Source organism: Amblyomma maculatum, chromosome 1 (assembly GCF_055883805.1).
Source record: "Amblyomma maculatum isolate TAMU_Amacu chromosome 1, ASM5588380v1, whole genome shotgun sequence".
NCBI lineage: Eukaryota > Metazoa > Arthropoda > Arachnida > Ixodida > Ixodidae > Amblyomma > Amblyomma maculatum.
In genome coordinates this window covers 183,842,560-183,860,948 of record NC_139344.1, presented here as the reverse complement: position 1 = coordinate 183,860,948, position 18,389 = coordinate 183,842,560, and the positions used below count along the sequence as shown (strand labels likewise).

The 18,389-nt window shown below is 42.8% G+C and overlaps 1 protein-coding gene across 1 annotated transcript in view; it reads right to left on the bottom strand.

Annotated features, from left to right (window-relative positions):
* KLHL18 (Kelch like family member 18) overlaps positions 1–18,389 on the bottom strand; it is a 38,977-nt gene that overhangs the window by 14,967 nt on the left and 5,621 nt on the right. The window contains exons 7-8 of the mRNA XM_084589775.1: positions 13,341–13,563; positions 491–595 (exon numbers count right to left, since the gene is read on the bottom strand). Coding sequence (XP_084445901.1) covers positions 491–595; positions 13,341–13,563 — 328 coding nt within the window. The remainder of the gene's footprint in view (positions 1–490; positions 596–13,340; positions 13,564–18,389) is intronic.

Here is an 18,389-nt window from a genome sequence, read left to right as displayed (position 1 = left end):
ATTTGGATGTTCTGGTTTGGTTTCGTTTATGAGGTTTAATGCCTGCAAAGCGACTCAGGTTATGAGGGACGACATAATGGAAGGGCCCAGATGATTTTGACCACCTGGGATTCTTCAACCAGCCCTGACCCTGGATGTTCTGAACACACCCCTACAAGGACAAGGTGCTGCACTCTCCACTCGTGCAGTAGGTACAGTGAGCGTCGAGTAGCAGAGTACAGCTGGAATGCTGCCGAGGCCATGATTGCCAGTCGCACAATATGTACTGTGAGCAATGAATGGTGGCAAGGGGCCAAAAATAACCTGTCAGCCCTCAACAGGTTTGCTTAATTCATTTTGTCGTTTTTTTGAGAACACGAATTCAGGTGATATTAATATTTCTTGCGACCCCATGAGATTCGTATCATTAAAATTCTACTGTATATCACTCCACTACCTGTGGCCTTGATCACTGAAAGCTTCCAATTAAAAAACAATAAAAATTACATACTCATTTTTTTCAGGATTGTAGCACTCCACTGTGTTCAATGAGGATACACCATCGTAACCACCACAGACGTAAAGCTTGTCATGGAGCACAGCTGCACCAACAGCACTGCATCAGAAGAAAAATGATAATTTATACATTTGCATAATGAAGTGCAAACAGAATAATTTTCTGCCCATTACTTGACATTAGCAAAGCTACCTCCATGTATTCATTACAAAACTTTTGCTGCAGTAGTAACGAATTTGTTTGGAAAGCATCGTGAAGATCATTGTAACAGGTTCTTTCACGTGAAACGTTAAATAGAGAGACCTTTGGTCTATGAAGCTGTTAAAGGAGTATAGACACACAATTTTTGTGTTCGAGTTTCACCCTTTATATTACTAGAGTCCTTACATGCTCTTTCTGGTCACAAAACTCCGGCCAAGTTTTCATATAGGGTCAGCACTGGCCACTAGAGGCGCAGCTGCGCACTGACGGGCATGGAGCTGCCATCGGTGCTACTGGCCGCAGTCATAATTTGAGCTGTATTTGTGTCTAAACGTTCAAAATTTTTCGCAATTGCCGTATTGGGTGACGTTAGGACATGCTTTCTAATTGCAGGAGAGACAAGGAAAATGCCAATGATATACAAATGACTCACCACAGCAGACGTTAGGCATGAAACTAACTGCAGAGCATAAAACCCGCTGAAAACAAAATTTATACTGTAGTAGAGCACACTTGGAGCTCATCAGATGAAGCACAATGCTGCTTACTTGTCTCCTACCTACAATCTATTTTCTCCGACCTATAGCGCGCGAGCGAAAATGCAACCATAATATGTACTCAACACCTGGTGCATTTTCGCTACGCTAAAGGCACAGTAACAGATTTTTATTAGTCGATATTGTTTGGCAGACCATCAGTAAATGCATTTTCTGTGCTTTCTTTGTCCGTGTCGCCCTGCAGTGATGGTTCGCGGTGTGCCGATGTCAGTGTACTGCATCATCGGTGGCAATGTGTCGAGATCGGAACAGTCAGGTGGCGGTCGTCTGGCACGCCGGCATGGTGCCCTACTGACCGCGCCAATCAATAGCCGCCGCAGCCGCATTCTCTTGAGCCCACACTGGGCTGCATGCAGCATGTGACTGCTACGGCTCCCGAGGCGTTGATTTTAATATCTGCTTCAAGCCTTTTTCTTCCGCTTGTTTTGTGAATATCTCATCAATTCACGAAACTAATGCTTCAGGATAATGACATACTGTTCAGCACTTCCCGAGTGCATGTGGCATTTTCCCAGAAATACGTCCATGGCGACAACTGTACCTAGGAGATGTGGTAGTTTACTGGCTGGAACTGCACTGTGTTGCTATCTGCATTCACTAAAACTTCTAATTCACTCACAATCGTCGAAATCCCATTCCTGAATACTACGGACATTATTTGTCTACTCGTGGAGGAAGGGGACCAGCGCAGGCCATTTGTGTCTGAAAACATTAAATGTTTTTCACAAACACGTTTGTATTTCAAGGCGGAAGTGAAGCCACCTGTTTCTTGCCTCGCTAATGCCCGCTTCGTTTTTCTCGGTAACTCAGTGTCACTAGGGCATTGAACCAGCGAGACTTTTCTCTCTCATGCCTCTCTACGGTGCCGGCACGGCATGCCAACACGTAAAAAGTACTCGACAGGGTCCCAAGGACACAAATTAGATTATCTGAAAGTGCAGTAAATATCGAATTGGTCGTCAAATGAGCAGCTAATGGACTTTCTTCACAGTCGCGACTGCGTCTAACTCCTTGAACGATGCCTTTCTGTGAACAGTGAAGCCCCGACACAGCAGCCATGAGCAGTATATGAAGCTCTCCCATAGCGTAACGGAGAAGTTTCGTGACCAGCAAGCATTAATGAACTACGAGATTACTGTACACGGACCACGACGTGATATTCACCTACGACCGCTGAAGAATATGTAATTGAATTTCTTTTCTAGCTTGTTTTGGTTTCGATTTCCTCAGCCAAGCAATGGCTATGACATCCAAATCAAGTCTAGGTCCCTTAAGGGATGAAAAAAAACGCCTATATAATCATTATTCTGTCGTTTGAATTCACTACAACACTAAAGCCAGGCTGCCTCAAGGACAAGCATCACAACAAGTGAAGAGTCGGCGATTATATTGCTCTTTGATCATACTGTGCGTGACCTAGACTTGATTGTGATGTCACAGCCATCTCTGGGCTGCTGAAACCGAAACTAAAACTGGTGAGAAAAGAAAATTTAATTATAAATTACTTCGCAGTTGTAGACAAAAACCATGCGGTGATCCATATACAGGATTCTCTTGCGCATCATTACTAAGAAACATACGATCAAAGACTGCTTGCTTGCAAATTGGGTGAAAAGCCTACCTCTCTCAGTTTTAAATAAATACCTTATGGGGTGACATACTGCTTGCCGAGAGTGATGCTTACAAGCTCAAATGTAGCATGCCACGTTATGTAACAAATAATGAATTACTAATGCATTTTTCAAATAGCTGTGATATGGCTAAGGGTAAGACTTTTCAGCTTGAAATTGACAACTGATAAAAGTGAGCTAAATTCAGTTTATGAAATTAGATTTTAACTGACATACGACTGCAGTCCCAGCATGCAAAGCAGAGGCAGGTGGCTTTCAAGTTACACTCAGTCGAAGCCGCTCAACTGTTCCAATTCAAATTTTTCCCTACCGTGGGCAAAATGACCGTTTTCTGTAGGTTTCAGTAGATTTTGTTTTCTGTAAATTTTATGCAATAACGAAAAGAAACCTAAATAGATTCATTATGTAGATATACAACTTTGAATGTGAAGTTTTGAGTTGTAATACACAATTTTATTTCCCGAAAACAAGATTTTAGAAAAAAATTGAACAAAACTTGAAGAAATACACTTGTAAATGAAACGACAAAAATTTTAAAATTTTTTCGAGATACACAGAATGCAGAACATTCTATTGGCCACTCCCTGTAAAAAAATGAAAGTGCAGTATTGAATAGCGTTCTTGATACATAACGAGCAATTGATGAGGGCTGCTGCAGAGCGCCATGCTGAAAAGGATGCCCGGTTCCCTTCTTTGGCAGAACGCCACTCTCTGTTGTGCGGGAGGCAAGATATCGCGCCCAAATGATGCTGACACCCTGGGAATGAGATAAATGACACTAACAGCACAAACAAAACATCCAGAGCAGTCCCCGACGCATGCAAAACAGGCCAACAAAGTGCTGGTTTCCATCGTAGGGGTCAGAACTGAATTCTGACGATAAGGTAGCATCTTTAGAGTCACTGCTGCTTGAGTCATCAATACAATCGGTCGTAGACAGTGCGGAATCATCAGATTTGTAATGTTTTGAAGCGCGCGTCGTCGACGCGGATGCTGCCATTCTCGTATGCAACTTCAACACTGCCGTGTGTTCGAAGCGCATTCAAAAATAGCCACCTCACAGGAAGAATGTAAACAGCAATAAAATCGAAGCTTCAGTTATACAACTACACGCTAGATGGTGTTGCATGTCCGTGAGCGACGTGGAAAGATTCAAAATTTGCGCGCGAAGTCATCGTTAGCGGGCCTGAAAGCAGCTGCCGGGGGTCCAGGGTGGTTTCCATCGTCATTGTGGTTGGAACTGAAATCTGACAATGATTGGCAGCATCTTCAGAGTCGCTGCTGCTTGGGTCATCAATACAATCGGTTGTAGACAGTGCGGAGTCGTCAGATCTGCAAAGTTTTGAAGTGCGCGCTGTCAACGAGGATACTGCCATTGTCGCATGCAACTCCGATGCTGCCGTGTGTTCAGAGCGCGTTCAAAAATAGCCACCTCGCGGGAAGAACGTAAACAGCAACAAAATCAAAGCTTCAGTTATCTGACTACCTGCTAGATGGCGTAGCGTGTCCGTGAGCGATGCGGAAGGGTTCAAAATGGATGGCTCAATGGCCGTGGTAGGGAAAAAGTTAAGGCACGGCTCCACTTGCTAGCTTACACACCCCTAATGACAGGAAAGCACCACCTCCTCACCATGTGCTCCTAAGCTAGAGGGGGCGGTGTGGACATTGGCTGGGATGTGGCATGCACAGTAGTGTACCACTTTTTCATGACACTGATGGGTGGTGGGCATATCTGCAGTACACCCAGTATACCTGCAGCGGGCAACCGGCTGTGCCATGCTTGCCTCAACTACTTCGCAAATCACAGCAGAACACCATGCGAATGAAGTTATGACGTACCAAAACATGATGCTGAAGCTATGCAAGACGTCTAGAAGGAATGAATGAAACCAGTGAACAGAATCTACAAACTAAGAATATTTTCCCTTATTTTTTTCAGTTAAACTGTACAGCTGGCGTGGCTTATGTTTGTGTTCAATTGAGCCAACGAAATATAGTATAATAACTAGTACCAATTAGAGAAATGCATTGCCGCAAAGTAGAAAAATTTGGCATTTGTGTGTGTTGGCAGTTCAATTTGGCCCGATATTATATGCAACACAAGACAAATTTACGATATAATAATAAAAATAACACTTAGGCCCTTGAGGTTTTTTTTGTTGTTGTTGCTCTGTTGGAAAAAATTTAAACTATTTCTTTTAAATAATGTAATTTGCACAGCGTGCACCTCTTGCTGGAGTTATCTTCACCGACAAAAAAAGCATTAATTTAAGGAGTTACACTGCACAATGTAAGAGGCCATATATTAACCCTTTGAGGGTTTCTGCTGTAAATGTAGGCTGGCAAGGTCTTTGCTATACTGGTATGGTTTATATAGTCCGTTTGAAATTTTGCACCCTAATGACCATACATGCTCACTGGGAGATGCTGCACCTTCTGGCTTACAAGAAGCCTTTTGAAATCTACTGAGCTGCCTTGCTAAGATAAACAGATGTGATTCCTACCTGCAGCCTGTTGTGTCCTATCTGGTCTGTAGCAAAGCTGTTTGGATGATCCCAATGAAGGTGTTAAACTTGATTTCTATCTTTATGGGGGGCTTCAGTGTGCAGGATAAACAAAACTGATTCCTAGCTGCAGCTTGTTACAGTAACCCTCTTGCATGGTTTAGCCCCCCACCACTCCTTCCCCTGGACCCCATGATCCCAAAAGAGGCTGCGAAACTTGATTTTTAATCTTTATGACACTCCCTATGCAGGGGCCACAGAAGTTGATTTCCATCTTTATTGGGGCTGCTGTTAGCTTATCATCAAGCTTCAGGACTGGAGTTTCCTGAGTTTGGAGTGTGGAGCAACTTTGACTCCAAAATACAGTTCCTAATATTTTTCTACTTTTCCTTGGCTTTACTCTTTTTGAACTGTCAAAATTCACGTTAAAGTAATTCGACCATCTGTGAAAGTTTAAAAAAAAAATTCGACCTGAAAGGGTTAAGAAAAATCTGCAGCCAGTCATGCCTGTGAACTTCGCAGGCCCAGCCTGGGCCTGTTCTAGAAATACCAGGCCGGCCTCAGGCAGGTAGGTGACGGAAGAGGCCAGCCACTGGCCTGGGGCAATAATTCCAACCCTGTGGAGTGCTCCAATTGCCATCAGCATCATTCAAAAGCAAAAACACACTACACAAAATTTGAACACCCTAAACAGCATACTGCACTTACTACTTACCATGTATATTTTGATTCTGGGACCAGTTATATTAGCAACTCCTACACAGCACTGCTGGGCTAATTTTATTTTAGTCCTGATTCTCTCCTTTTTAAGTGAACCATAACCATTGTTTGCAAAAAGGAGGTACAAATTTTGTGTCATATTGTTTTCCGCAACTCGAAAGACAAGAACGGGCAGTAATAGAACTTTGCCTCCTGTAACCAATGGAGAGACCTGTGCACGCTTATGGCCTTGGGATCTCCAGGCATACAATCAAGCCCGGATAATCGAATCCACATATTCTGTATTATTGGATTTTCAGAACACATTGAATATCCCTTGAAAATCTTTTGTAAAAGTATAAAAGAAATTGTGTTGTATACTGAACTGCTGTTGGTTGTTCAATATATCAGCTATGCTTCATGAACTTGGAAAAGTGCTGCTTATCCTAAAGCAGCTCTTCAATCACAGTTCTTGCATAGAGCGTTGTCAGGCGCCTGTCTCTAGACACTGGCTAGCAGCGCTAATGCTGTTAAATTATGTGAACGTGGGATACGTTTGAGAGTTGCCTTCAGTCTCTTGTACTCATTTTTATGCACTACATTGCAATTATAAGTGAAACCAATCTAACTAACCAAACTAACCAAAGCAGAGATTCCGCAAGCTGCTTTTGTGAGGTTCTGTGAGCTCCCGCTAGCACCCCCCCCCCCCCCCCCCCCCCCCCTTTCTTGCTAAGCACAATGCCTAGTTTGATGAAACCCATAATTCACTTCTCTTGTCCTGACTCCTTCCTCAGTTTTCTGCTTTCGGCGTGGGCACTGTGCGCAACATAGACCTTGGCATCGTGGCAAGATGCTGGATGGTGTGGGCTAGTTTCTATTTTGACAGGAGTGGTAGCCAGAAAACTTGGCAGTGTGTCAAGTTGCTCTGCCATTATATGCATATCTGGAAGACCGACAAAAAGATGCTAAGGAGGCACAGCACACAAGGCAACGCATGTTGGGGTTTGTGAAGTGTGTGCATCTCACCAAGTGCTTTTCTGAGCATTCTGATCATGGTGTCGAGGCAAAGTTCTGCTGCTGGCAAGCCCATTTGTCCCAAAAAAACCAGTACCTGCCAAAGTGAAAAAATGTGCCATAGCCGCGCTACTGCCAGAGCAAAGAGTGACAGACAAATCTCAGCAGCCCAGCCAGTTGAGCCATAGGCACTAAAGGAGTGTGTGAATGAGATGGAACTTTGGCCTTGTGACTGTAGTTTTCTGTGTTCTTGTTTTGTATTTAGATGTCCGAGAATAAGCGAGAAGTGGGCATTTGATAAAAATTTGTTTGCCAACAGCAAGAAAACAAAAATGCTTACAGTAAGTGCAAATAAATGACAGAAAATATAAGGATTAGGGGTGGAAGGGGGTTACATGGCGCATATTGATGGCTCTTTTCTGAGGCAAAAAAATTTGAGAACTCCTGAACTAATGCAAAGTGGTGGCTCTCGCGTGGTGTGCTTTCTTGCCGAAGGCATGGTAGAAACTAACCATAACTTAATTTTTGATGTGCGAGTAGTTGTAACAGAATTAAATATTTTGTGGCAGAAGTGGCCAGTTCCAAAGCACTGTCCTCATCGGCTGTTGTGTGAGGGAGGTTAGACGTAACTATGCTAAGAAGCCCCTCACTAGTGTGGGCAATTTCTAGCTTCGTTACAGCTTCAAGGTTACAATGAAGGTTATCATACTTCATTTTTTTTTAATATTTATCAAGCTATTTTGCAATCCCCTTCGGGTTCGATGCATCGAAGTTCGACTATAACAGGACATTAATTTGGACCATGCTGCCATCACTGAATGTGACTGCTGTGTCCGAAATGGTGACTTGGAGATTTACATTCTAATAAAGGCATTTTCTGATGCTTGGTTTCAAATAGCATCTTAAAATGACCATTTTTTATTTAGAACATACTGCAGTAAATACAGACTAAGCAAGAGGGCAATAATTAAAAGTATTTTGGGTTTAAGATCTAGCTCAGCTATATGCTGGAAAGTAAATGAGGGTAGCGCTAGTGAGCACTCTCGAGGATAGGTTATACGCGACATAAATACCAATGAAAGTAGAAGATTCAGCAGCCATTACCATAGTTCAGTTGGCAAAAGCACTGAACGCGAAATTCGGAGGTTGTGGTTTTAGATCCCATCAGCTGCATGTGCTTGATTTGCATCTATATTCTCTAACCAGTTATCCCTATGATACATTATTTCACATTAATCAATGTTAATAAAAAACAATAATTTTCTATGGTTTCCTTGGTGTTATTGGTTGTTGGCTCGCTTCATATGCATCTACCTCATAATAAGCCCCTCATTTCCATACAATAAAATGAAGAGTTGAGCTAATTGGTGCAACATTTTTCAAAACACACAGCGCAACAAATAAAAGACAAGCGAGTAGACGGGAACAACGCTGATTATCAACTGCTTGATTTATTGATGGAACACGTATATGTATAATAATGCTCATACAATCAAGTGCACATGTTTGCAGATAAAAACAACAATTCACTTCAATCAGTTTCGTCAAGATATGAGATTTCGCGGGGATGAATAATAACCGATGCGGTGCTTACACACGTGTCAAAATCCTTGTGAATCAGAAAGGTGTCTTTTCATTCTCTTGTTAATGTTTCTCTGTGTGTACAATACTGTGGTTTCTTTGAACAGGGAAGTGCAAGGAGAGTGCAAAGGGGACTTTTGGCTACACTCTTTGTGGTGTAGTGCCAGGTTCGATGACGGGGCTTTGTCTAGGGAGTTTTCATATTCTTGTAGCCTTATATTGAGACACCTTCCCGACTGACCGATGTAATTTTTGCCGCATGTAAAAGGTACTCTGCATACACTGCTCCCTCTGTACACGGAAGAAAAGCTACACCATGTTTTACCTGGCATCCCCCAACGGCTTGCACGTCGTTTCTTTTCATTTATTTTTCGGTCTACCTTTGCGCAAATGATGCCAAGTTTTATGGGCACAGAAAACATAACCTGTACTCCATACCTATGTCCAACTTGCCATAGGCGGTGCAAAATTCCATGAATATACGGTACGACGGCAATATTTTTCTTTTTATGGGGTGTCTCAGGATCCTGTCGTATTCTAGATGCCTTTACTTTTTTCGGGATCTTGTTGCACACAAGCAAGATTACTTCATCGAGGAAGCCTGCTGACCTCAATCTGTCTACCTGATCTTTGAAGCTATTCATGATGGCATGGTCGCAGGACTTGAGAATTGCTTACCCTATGCATGATTGAGTAACGGCTTCTTCGATTTTGGTGCAAACGCCCAGCAGACGTGATTTTGCCCTAAATTCAACCTTAAATCAAGAAAGGGAAGAGTATCACAAGACAGGTTTTCGAGTGTGAAGTTCAGGCCATTACTGCAGTTTTGAAAAACTTTTAAAATGTCTTCGACGCACTCTGAAAGGTCATGCATTTCTACAAAAAGAAGGTAATCGTCCATGATTACCTCACGTATTTGGCAAAATTCGGTGTAAAAGTTTTTGCAGAAGGGTCTAGGCATGCTGACAATAAAGGATGCTTTTCGTTTGTCAGATTTCACCGTTCTTGTTGATTATCTATTGTGTTATAACCCAGGCGCCTGTAAAGCCTGCAGTATAGACGTTCAAGACCTCTGTTTTTCACTTCCACATGAGCATCTCATGGTTTGTGTTAAAAAATGTATATAGATGACAATGATGAGCAAAATTTCATTCGCAATGTAGGCATATCTGTGGCATCTTTTCTGGAACTGTTGTCATTATATACCTGCAATCCACTTTTTTTCAGTTTGAGGGCCAACTGTATTTACAAAACAGGCATGAGCATTGGGTCGAGTGTGGCACCCCAATTTTAAGTGAAATTTATCTAAGTTATGTTGACAAAGCCATCATTAATAATGTTGTCCCTTTGTAAAAAAAAAACGTGTTGAGATACGTGGACGATTACCTTCATTTTGTAGAAATGCATGCCTTTCAAAGAGCATCTAAGACCTTTTAAATGTTTTTCAAGACTGCGGTAATGGCCTGAACTTCACATTCGAAACTCCGTCTTGTGATACTCTTCCCTTTTTTGATTAAAGGTTGAATTTAGGGCAAAATCACATCTGCTGGGCCATTTGCAACCAAATTGAAGAAGCCTTTACTCAATTTTCAATCTGGCCATTTCAAATTAGTCAAGTGTGGTATAGCAATGTCATGCATAGGGTGAGCAATTCTCATGTCCTGCGACCACGCCATCATGAATAGCTTCAAAGATCAGGTAGACAGATTGAGGCCAGCTGGCTTCCCCGATGACATAATCTTGCTTGTGTGCAACAAGGTCCCGAAAAAAGTAAAGGCATCTAGAATACGACAGGATCCTGAGACATCCCGTAAAAAGAAAAATATTGCTGTCATACCGTATGTTTAAACAACACCGAGTGTTCGTTTGAAGGAGTACAGACACCAATTTTTGAAGCGTCAGAAGGAATACGGCTGCTTTCCTGGTTATATAGAGATGCTCCCAAAGTAATCCCAACCTCTCATTTTGCCACGAACAAATTTTAATTTGATTTTAAACACTAGCCAGGCAAAGACTCCGTTTTTCAAAACCCATCGACAGTGATATCTCTTGACTAAAACGTGTACATAGGTAAGCAGCATGATGACATCAAACAACTGTGACGTGGAGTCAGCAGAGCAAAGACCAGTGACAATACAGGACACCTCACCGTGTCTGCCCTGTCTGTATCGACTGGGCACCCCAGGGAAAGTTCTGTGTTTCTGCTCTCTTGACTCGAATGCTTTTCACACTGTCTTCGTTGCTGTATATTACAATTACTTCACTTGGCGTCGATTTCGCAGTCGGCGTGTTTTTCAAGGGCAATGCTTGGGTATGTACTTTGTGCGCGCGCACGGACACACAGCTCGGACTCCGAAAAGGGGAAGCACAATTTATTTACTAGTTTCACTGACATTGCACTTGTGCAACTTGAACCTAGTGTAAATTAAGGCTGCCTGCTGTACTCGGGTACCAAGAGGATTCCTGCACAAGGGCGCAGCTTTCGGCAACGGCGCTACCCGCTGGCGCGATGGAGACGTGAACTGTGCTACTGCTCCCCGCCTGCCCTAGACGTCACTGGGCCTAGCTGGTTTCACATCGAAGCAGCAGCGGACGGCACTTCGGAATGGGTTAACACTGTAATAAACGTTGGACTTTCGGGCCGCTTTAATGGGAAGCCTATCGCATAAAAGATGCATTCTTGATTCGCAAGACGTTTTCAGCAGCGGAGCTAGCACACGCCAGGCGAGTCACACCGGACAGCAGCAGCAAAGTGAATGTGGGAAAAAAAGCTTGTTTGTATCGCTGTAATCACTCTACCAGTACCTCAGTATTGGTCAAACAATCCTCCCAATTTATTCGTTATTCATGGTCCTTTGTACGGAGTTGTTATGCACATGAATAAACAGTGATCCGCGAGAGATTACCGATAGCGGCGGCCACGGCCACGGCTCTGCATGCCCAGATCGCATTGACAGCGCCAGATGGTGCCACAGGCTTGGACGGCGCCACTCAGGCCTGCCACGTCGGAACCAATCAGCGTGTGAGCATGGGCAGCATGGGAGTCACGCTAGTCACGGTGGCTGACGTCTGATAGGGCCAATGCTTTTTTTTTTCATGCTAAACCTTTTTTTTTCTTCGAACTCCAGCTTGGAGCTCACAGCGCCGGCAAACTGGGCTGAGAGAGAAGCATCTTCATAGTAATCAGTAGCTTTGTTCAGCATGTCTAACCAGCGGATATTTCCTGCACGCAAACCGCCAAGCTTTCGTGGCTGCTGTTGGTTACTTCTTTTCAACTTGAGATGCTGGCGAGCGGGTTTAAATCAAAGTGCTCAACAATGTCAATAACATCCGCGCCTTCGGGCGAAAAATAAATGTCGTAGAACTAATTATGCTACGCTGAAACATTGCTCAACGATGACATTTTCTTGCACGTGCAATCGCAAGCAGACGAAAAACGCTACCTGCATGCGTCATTAGATTGTGTGTGTACGTGTCGCCAGTCTTGCCATCAGGAGGCACTCGTGCGACGCGCGCTCGCATCTTTGACGTCATCGCGCGCTCCATGCTCTGAGAGCTCGAAACCGAAACTGGTCATGATAAATGCCCTGATAATTAATCAATTGAAGCGTGTTGGGGCTTTTTCGGTCGCAGGCGCTCTGTTTTGGACCATGGTGGATAGATAGTTTAAAGCGAAAATCCCAAAACAGAAAATGTACGTGTCTATACTCCTTTAAGTGGCTTTACCACTAGGCTTAGCAGCATCCGGAAGAAGCCTCCTTTACGGAGGCCTTGGAGCCTTGAGGGAAAGCCGGCAGCGCGTATTAAAAAAAAAAAAAAAAGTTGTCTACAAAAGAGGCGGCGTGGTCCGTTCAGAAAGTAAAGGAGAGTAAAAGTGCAGCAAGAACTAGGGAAGGGGATGAAACGGGTGAACATTCACTGCAGAAGCATGAGGCAGCGGAGGCAAAAAGTGGAGGTGCAGTGAGTGTGGTCTTACAGCCCTTGACTGCCACACACATTTACCATTTATTGCCTTTTAAAAGACAGAAACAGCAAAAAGTAACAACATGTTCATGCAAGGCTTTGGTTTTCACATGAAATCAAACTTGGTTGCATTCATAGCCACGTTATCCTCATGCTTAAGAGGTAGTTTCACAAGATGTAAAAAATTTTTATAACAAAATAATTGCACAGAGATGATAAAAGTGAGATGGAAGGTATTTCAGAGTATTTTTTTTTTTATTAAGGCACAAGAGGTGTTCAGTAAGTGCCTATTTAACTACCAGACAGCATCTTCAGGACCATATCATTACCAACTGATATACTAAAGATCCTGATATAGTAAATATTTTTGCTGGTCCCAGTGACTTTACTATAAAGGGGCTATGTACAAGGCTAAATGCCCCCACTTCACAAGTGTCCCAAGTTTTGTTTCACTGTCCAAATGAGCATACTTAGCTATCAAAACAACATATAAAACACCAGTTGGAACACTTACAATTCCACAAATATTGCGAAAAGCTGTATAACCATTGCAAGCATTCTAAGTGTCGAAATTTTTTTTTTTTTTTTTCCTGCTCAGGCTCAAAGCGTTATTTATTATACCAGGGTGTAAATGTACCCCAATTTCAGATGCAATAACCATTCCCTGCACATACAGGTGATATATTGTACTTACCTTCGCTTGCAATTCATTGATGCCACTCTGCTCCAAATGCGGCTTTCAGGGCTGAACACTTCAACTGTCCGCAGGCGCTCTATGCCATTGTAGCCACCAATGGCATAAAGATTTCCTCTCAGTACAGCAACACCTACTCGACTCCTTGTCATTGACATCGCCTCAGCAACCTGCCAATGTCCAAGCTTGGGATCATAAACCTCCACCGTACTCTGAGAATCCCCTGAAATAAGTACAAAATCATCGGTAAATTGTATGCCAAATTTAAAAGCTATTGCATTTCTACCATTTTATCCCACGATAGAGGTCAATAAAAATAAAGCAGAGCATGTCACTACACTACAAACCAATCACCAACCATTGTGCTCGCACTTCGTGATACATACACAGTCAAACAAGAAAAAAAACTGGTCAAAATTTAAGCTCAGCCTAAGGGTATGATGCTTTCCATCTGTGGCTCCCCTTGCAAATTGTTGTTTACATACATGCATTCTGTTACTCAAGTCCAGCCTCTAATATATCACACATACTCATAAATATAGTAAGTTACCACATTATGTGCAAGACCACTCATCGGATATAAAGCCGTACTTTTACCATGCCACTGAATGTGCCTGTATGGCCTTAAAGGGACAGAACACTGGAATTTAGGTCTCAATTTTTTTTCAGCGCAATGGAAAGATTGATTTCTAAAATGTTCGATTCCATATCGGTTTTGGCAGAAACGCTGTAGAAAATATTTACCGAGAATTTTTCGATCAGTGCATGCGCCCGTTTTTATGTAGTCCGATGCTAGAAACCATGAGCAGCGACCGCGTTGACGACTGGTGGTCAACAAAAAAGACTTCCGAAAACAAATATAAATTTCCCTCGCCAAGCATTAATTCGACATTTTTTGCTGAGAATGACGTCCTTTTCAGTTTCAGACTCAAGGCTGCCAGGGCACAATAACGCACGCCTCATCGACGAAAGTTTTACTGGGTACTATATCATCGCTTCATTCACAAAATTTCGAACACTGTGGCGCCACCTAGTGGCAAAACCTCAAAGCATACCTCTCGCGGCGCAAAAGTCAACGTTACTAGAACAAACTCAGTTTCACAGCTCCCCATACCGCCCAGCGGAGGACAGTGTCCCAAGTGGCGGTCGCGAGAACTAGCAGCGCTGCAGTCAACTCTTGCGCCTTGCCGGCCGCGTCGTCTGCTACACGCGGCGCGAAAGCATGGAGCGGCTAGCACACACGCACTCCCGTATATAGCAATGTAAAAAAAAATATTCCTTTGTCATCTAAAACAAAGTCAGATGTGAAGAGTTATTTAATGAGTTCACTAAAAGAGGAATCAGTGAGAATAGGCGTGTGCACTGCGAAAGGAGACGACTGAACAAGCGCATTAAAAAAACTTATATTACGACTAATCAAGTCGCACCCTTGAGAGATTCCCCTCCCCCTTTAGGCACACACAGAAAATAAAAACGACATAATTTTACTGCTTGTAGGGGAAGTTAATGTAATTTCAAACTAGCTATAGCACAAGTTTGCAGTTTTAAAACACTGCATTCAAGGTATCTACGTCACCGGAAAGGGCATTAGAAATGAATTGTATGAACCTAATTGTTATTTATTAGCACAAGAAAAAATGAGAAAAATGCAATATTGTCCAAATGCCACCTATGCTAAATGCTAATGAAATGCAGCAAACAACCAGAACTTGACTTCATCAACATAGAAAAACATTGCAAGGTTACACACAATTAAGAGGAGCTTTTGGGAAATACTTGAGTAGGCAGCATAATCCTTTGTGTGCGTGTGTCTAGTGGGAAATGAGCATTAACGTTCCGAAATTCCTCTGACCATCCTTTTTTTTAGCATGTGATTTTGTATTGCTTCAACGGCAAAAACCATATTTGCAGCCAATTCACTTCAATGCATGCATTAAGGAGCTCCTATGCTTGGTTGGTAGCACATCTTGAGCTCATTCAGAAGCTGATAAGCTTTTGTGCTTGCCCACCTCACAAAAATGCAGTTACGAAGCCGTTCGACATATATCTCAGTCCAGGCAAGAGCTTGACGTACCAGCCATTGCAAGTCTGGAAGGCCTAGCTTGTAGATGCCGATCTAGATCATCTTCTGAGCTTTTTAGATGCTTATCTTTTAACGAGAAACAGACTGAAAAACCGTGAAGAAGCGATAAGCTATACTACCGTCCCTCCTAACTCTCTAATTACCCCAACAGCGGCCGAGAGTCATCCCTTCAATCAAATAATTAAAGGCTTAATTTATTCATTATCTTTTTCTTGTCAGCTGCCGCAGCTCGCTGCGTCTTCTTCGCCGCATGCTCAGTTATTTTGAAGATGTTTTAATTTTTGTGATCATCCGGTTTGTCAAATTGCTCAGCAGTTATAATATGTCTCCTCTCTTCACATTAGCTCCGAGTTGGAAGCCCCGTGCTCAATTTTGCTTCATTGACATGCTTCAGAAGAGAATCAGCGCTCAATTCACATGATATGAGAACTTTATGCACAACATATCATTGCCGTGACAATTAACCGCTCAATGACAAAGGTCTGCTCAACAAGCAAAATCTCTCGCCTTAATGGCTCGTCTATTTCTTCGTCGCAAAAATACTCAAATTTCCTTCGAATTGCTGGTACTCCGACGAACTCAAAATGATCCAAATCAAAATCCGTTTGTGCAGCTCAGCTGTCCGATTTGCGCCACATACCCTGATAGGCTCTTAGAATCTTGCATGTTCTCTACTGGCATTGCTGTCGAAACACACGGGGCAGCGCGATTATTAGGGTGCTCTATCTTCGGTATATATAATGCCATTTGCGTTCGAAATATGCGCCAGCAAGAAAATAAAGAGCCTTGCTACACGAACTATCACGAGAGTACTTGAATATAGTTCCTTTTCTAAATGCAGATCAGAAATTGTTCACTTCGAAGTAAGTTATATCTCTTATGTGCAGAGGTTGTGCCCACATTTTAATCTCGAGGAAGTCTATTAGTGACACGAACAAATGACGGACTTCCAATTTGTTTCAATAGGCTTCGTTGCCCACGATGCAAAGCATGCAGACCAGCATGAAGAGGCCTTATGTTAATGGACGCAATGGAGAAAGCGAAGAATTATGACAAGAACTCCTAGAAGAAAAATAGGTGTGTATTTGTGAAAATCAGCTATATTTTTCTGAGATGTAGTCATGTGGGGTACTGCACCGAAAGTACTAGGGTTTCTCCGCTTGATAGCGCCTCAGTTGTTTCGATGTGATTTTCAATGGCAAATTAAAATTGTAAAGCCTCTTTTTTTTGATATTGTAGTGCTCGATCTGTACTATATGAGGCAAGGTCTTTTCATCTCCACCATAATCTGATGACATATTTTGGCCAGTGTTCTGTCCCTTTAAGGTAGAATGTCTGACACGAGATCAAAGGGTGCAGAGCTTGATTCCTCACCCTCCCATTTCACAGAAGCATCCCGAGTTGGCAACTTCTGCCAACTTGGTCATGACATGTGGTCTCATCATGTTACACAACCCGCAAAAAAAAATCAGTGCCCGACCGTGCCACCTTCCAACTATCGCCTGCCAGAGGAATGCTCGTGATTTTTCGTTCACAGCTCCATTGCCAGCTTTTCTGCAAAATGGGGCCTTTAACGCTACTGCATTAGTGCATCAAACTCGAAAAGGATCACAAAATATTATTGATGTGTTTCACTTAAAATTTCTGCAATTTTAAATATAGAATGTTTTGGAAGTTTTTCAGCAACGAGTTCATTTTGCTCAGTGGCGAAGACAAGGCAGCTGGCACAAAGAATTACTTGTTCGTGGCCTTGCTGTTACTGGGCTAGCAAAGCTATGCACCCATGTCTGCTGACGATGGTGTAAACTTGAGCTGAGCCTGGTGCATCAAAATGTATCAAAATGGTGTGGGCATGCCCTTGGGAAAAAAGAATGTTATCACTGAGAAGCTCTGCCAGTGGAGGACTTAGATTGGAAAAATGTTCATGAAAGAGGGAAGTCCTTCACAGCCACTACTACCACGTCCAGTCGTGCTTCGAAAGTGTTGACCAGGTGGCAAATAAAATAGGTGAGCTGGCAGAAATCTAATTCACACTTCATGGATATGAGCTGAGGCTCTGCTCTACATTAAGAGCAATTAAAGCAGAAAGTCATTTGAGGTGTACAGAAAATGTAGAACAGGAAGCCACAGTGTCATTGACGTAGCACAGACAAGCAGTTCATTATCAAGTCCTGAAAGAGAGAGACCACGAATCAGTAATGGTCGGAGCATTACAAAGGCTAAGCTGCATGATTTAAAACGAATAGACTACAAGATGTAACAAATGCAGTCTTTTCGCAGTCTATGTCATCCATAACAATTTATCAAAAAGACATTAAATGAAGAAATTAACATGGCAGATGTTCTGTGACATGAATGATATTCTGGGATAACAACATAAAACTTAATAGAAGAAATAAATTAGCAAGAAAGAGAACACTGGCATGCATACTAATGTTCATTCTCCTTGAGATTTGTACATAAAAAATTCTAAAGCAAACCTATTTTTATCTGCAAGTGTTAATGTTTGAAACAACAACCCTTAGTGACAAGAACATGGTCACAACCCTAATGAACCCGCCTTCACATCTTCAGGCAGTCACTGCACCCTACCTCAATGCTGCACCCAGTGTGGTCCACATCCTCTCTCCACTATTCTAGTGATGCCACACGAGAGCCATGGCACGACTTTACACAGGAAGGCTTCACTACATGACAGCAATATGGCACAGAAATTGAGCACAAGAGATTGAAGGCCACCCTCCAAAACACCTTGCATCACCTCATCATGTGAATTCCCAGCATTAGAACTGCCAACAGGTGCCCAAGAAAGGTACACCACTGACCCATCTCCGCACGTGAAAAATTGGTTTGGTTTATAGGGTTTAATGCCCCAAAGCGACTCAAGCTATAAGAGATGGCGTAGTGGAGGTCTCCTGAAATTTCGACCACCTGGGGTTCTTTAACGTGCACTGACATAGCACAGC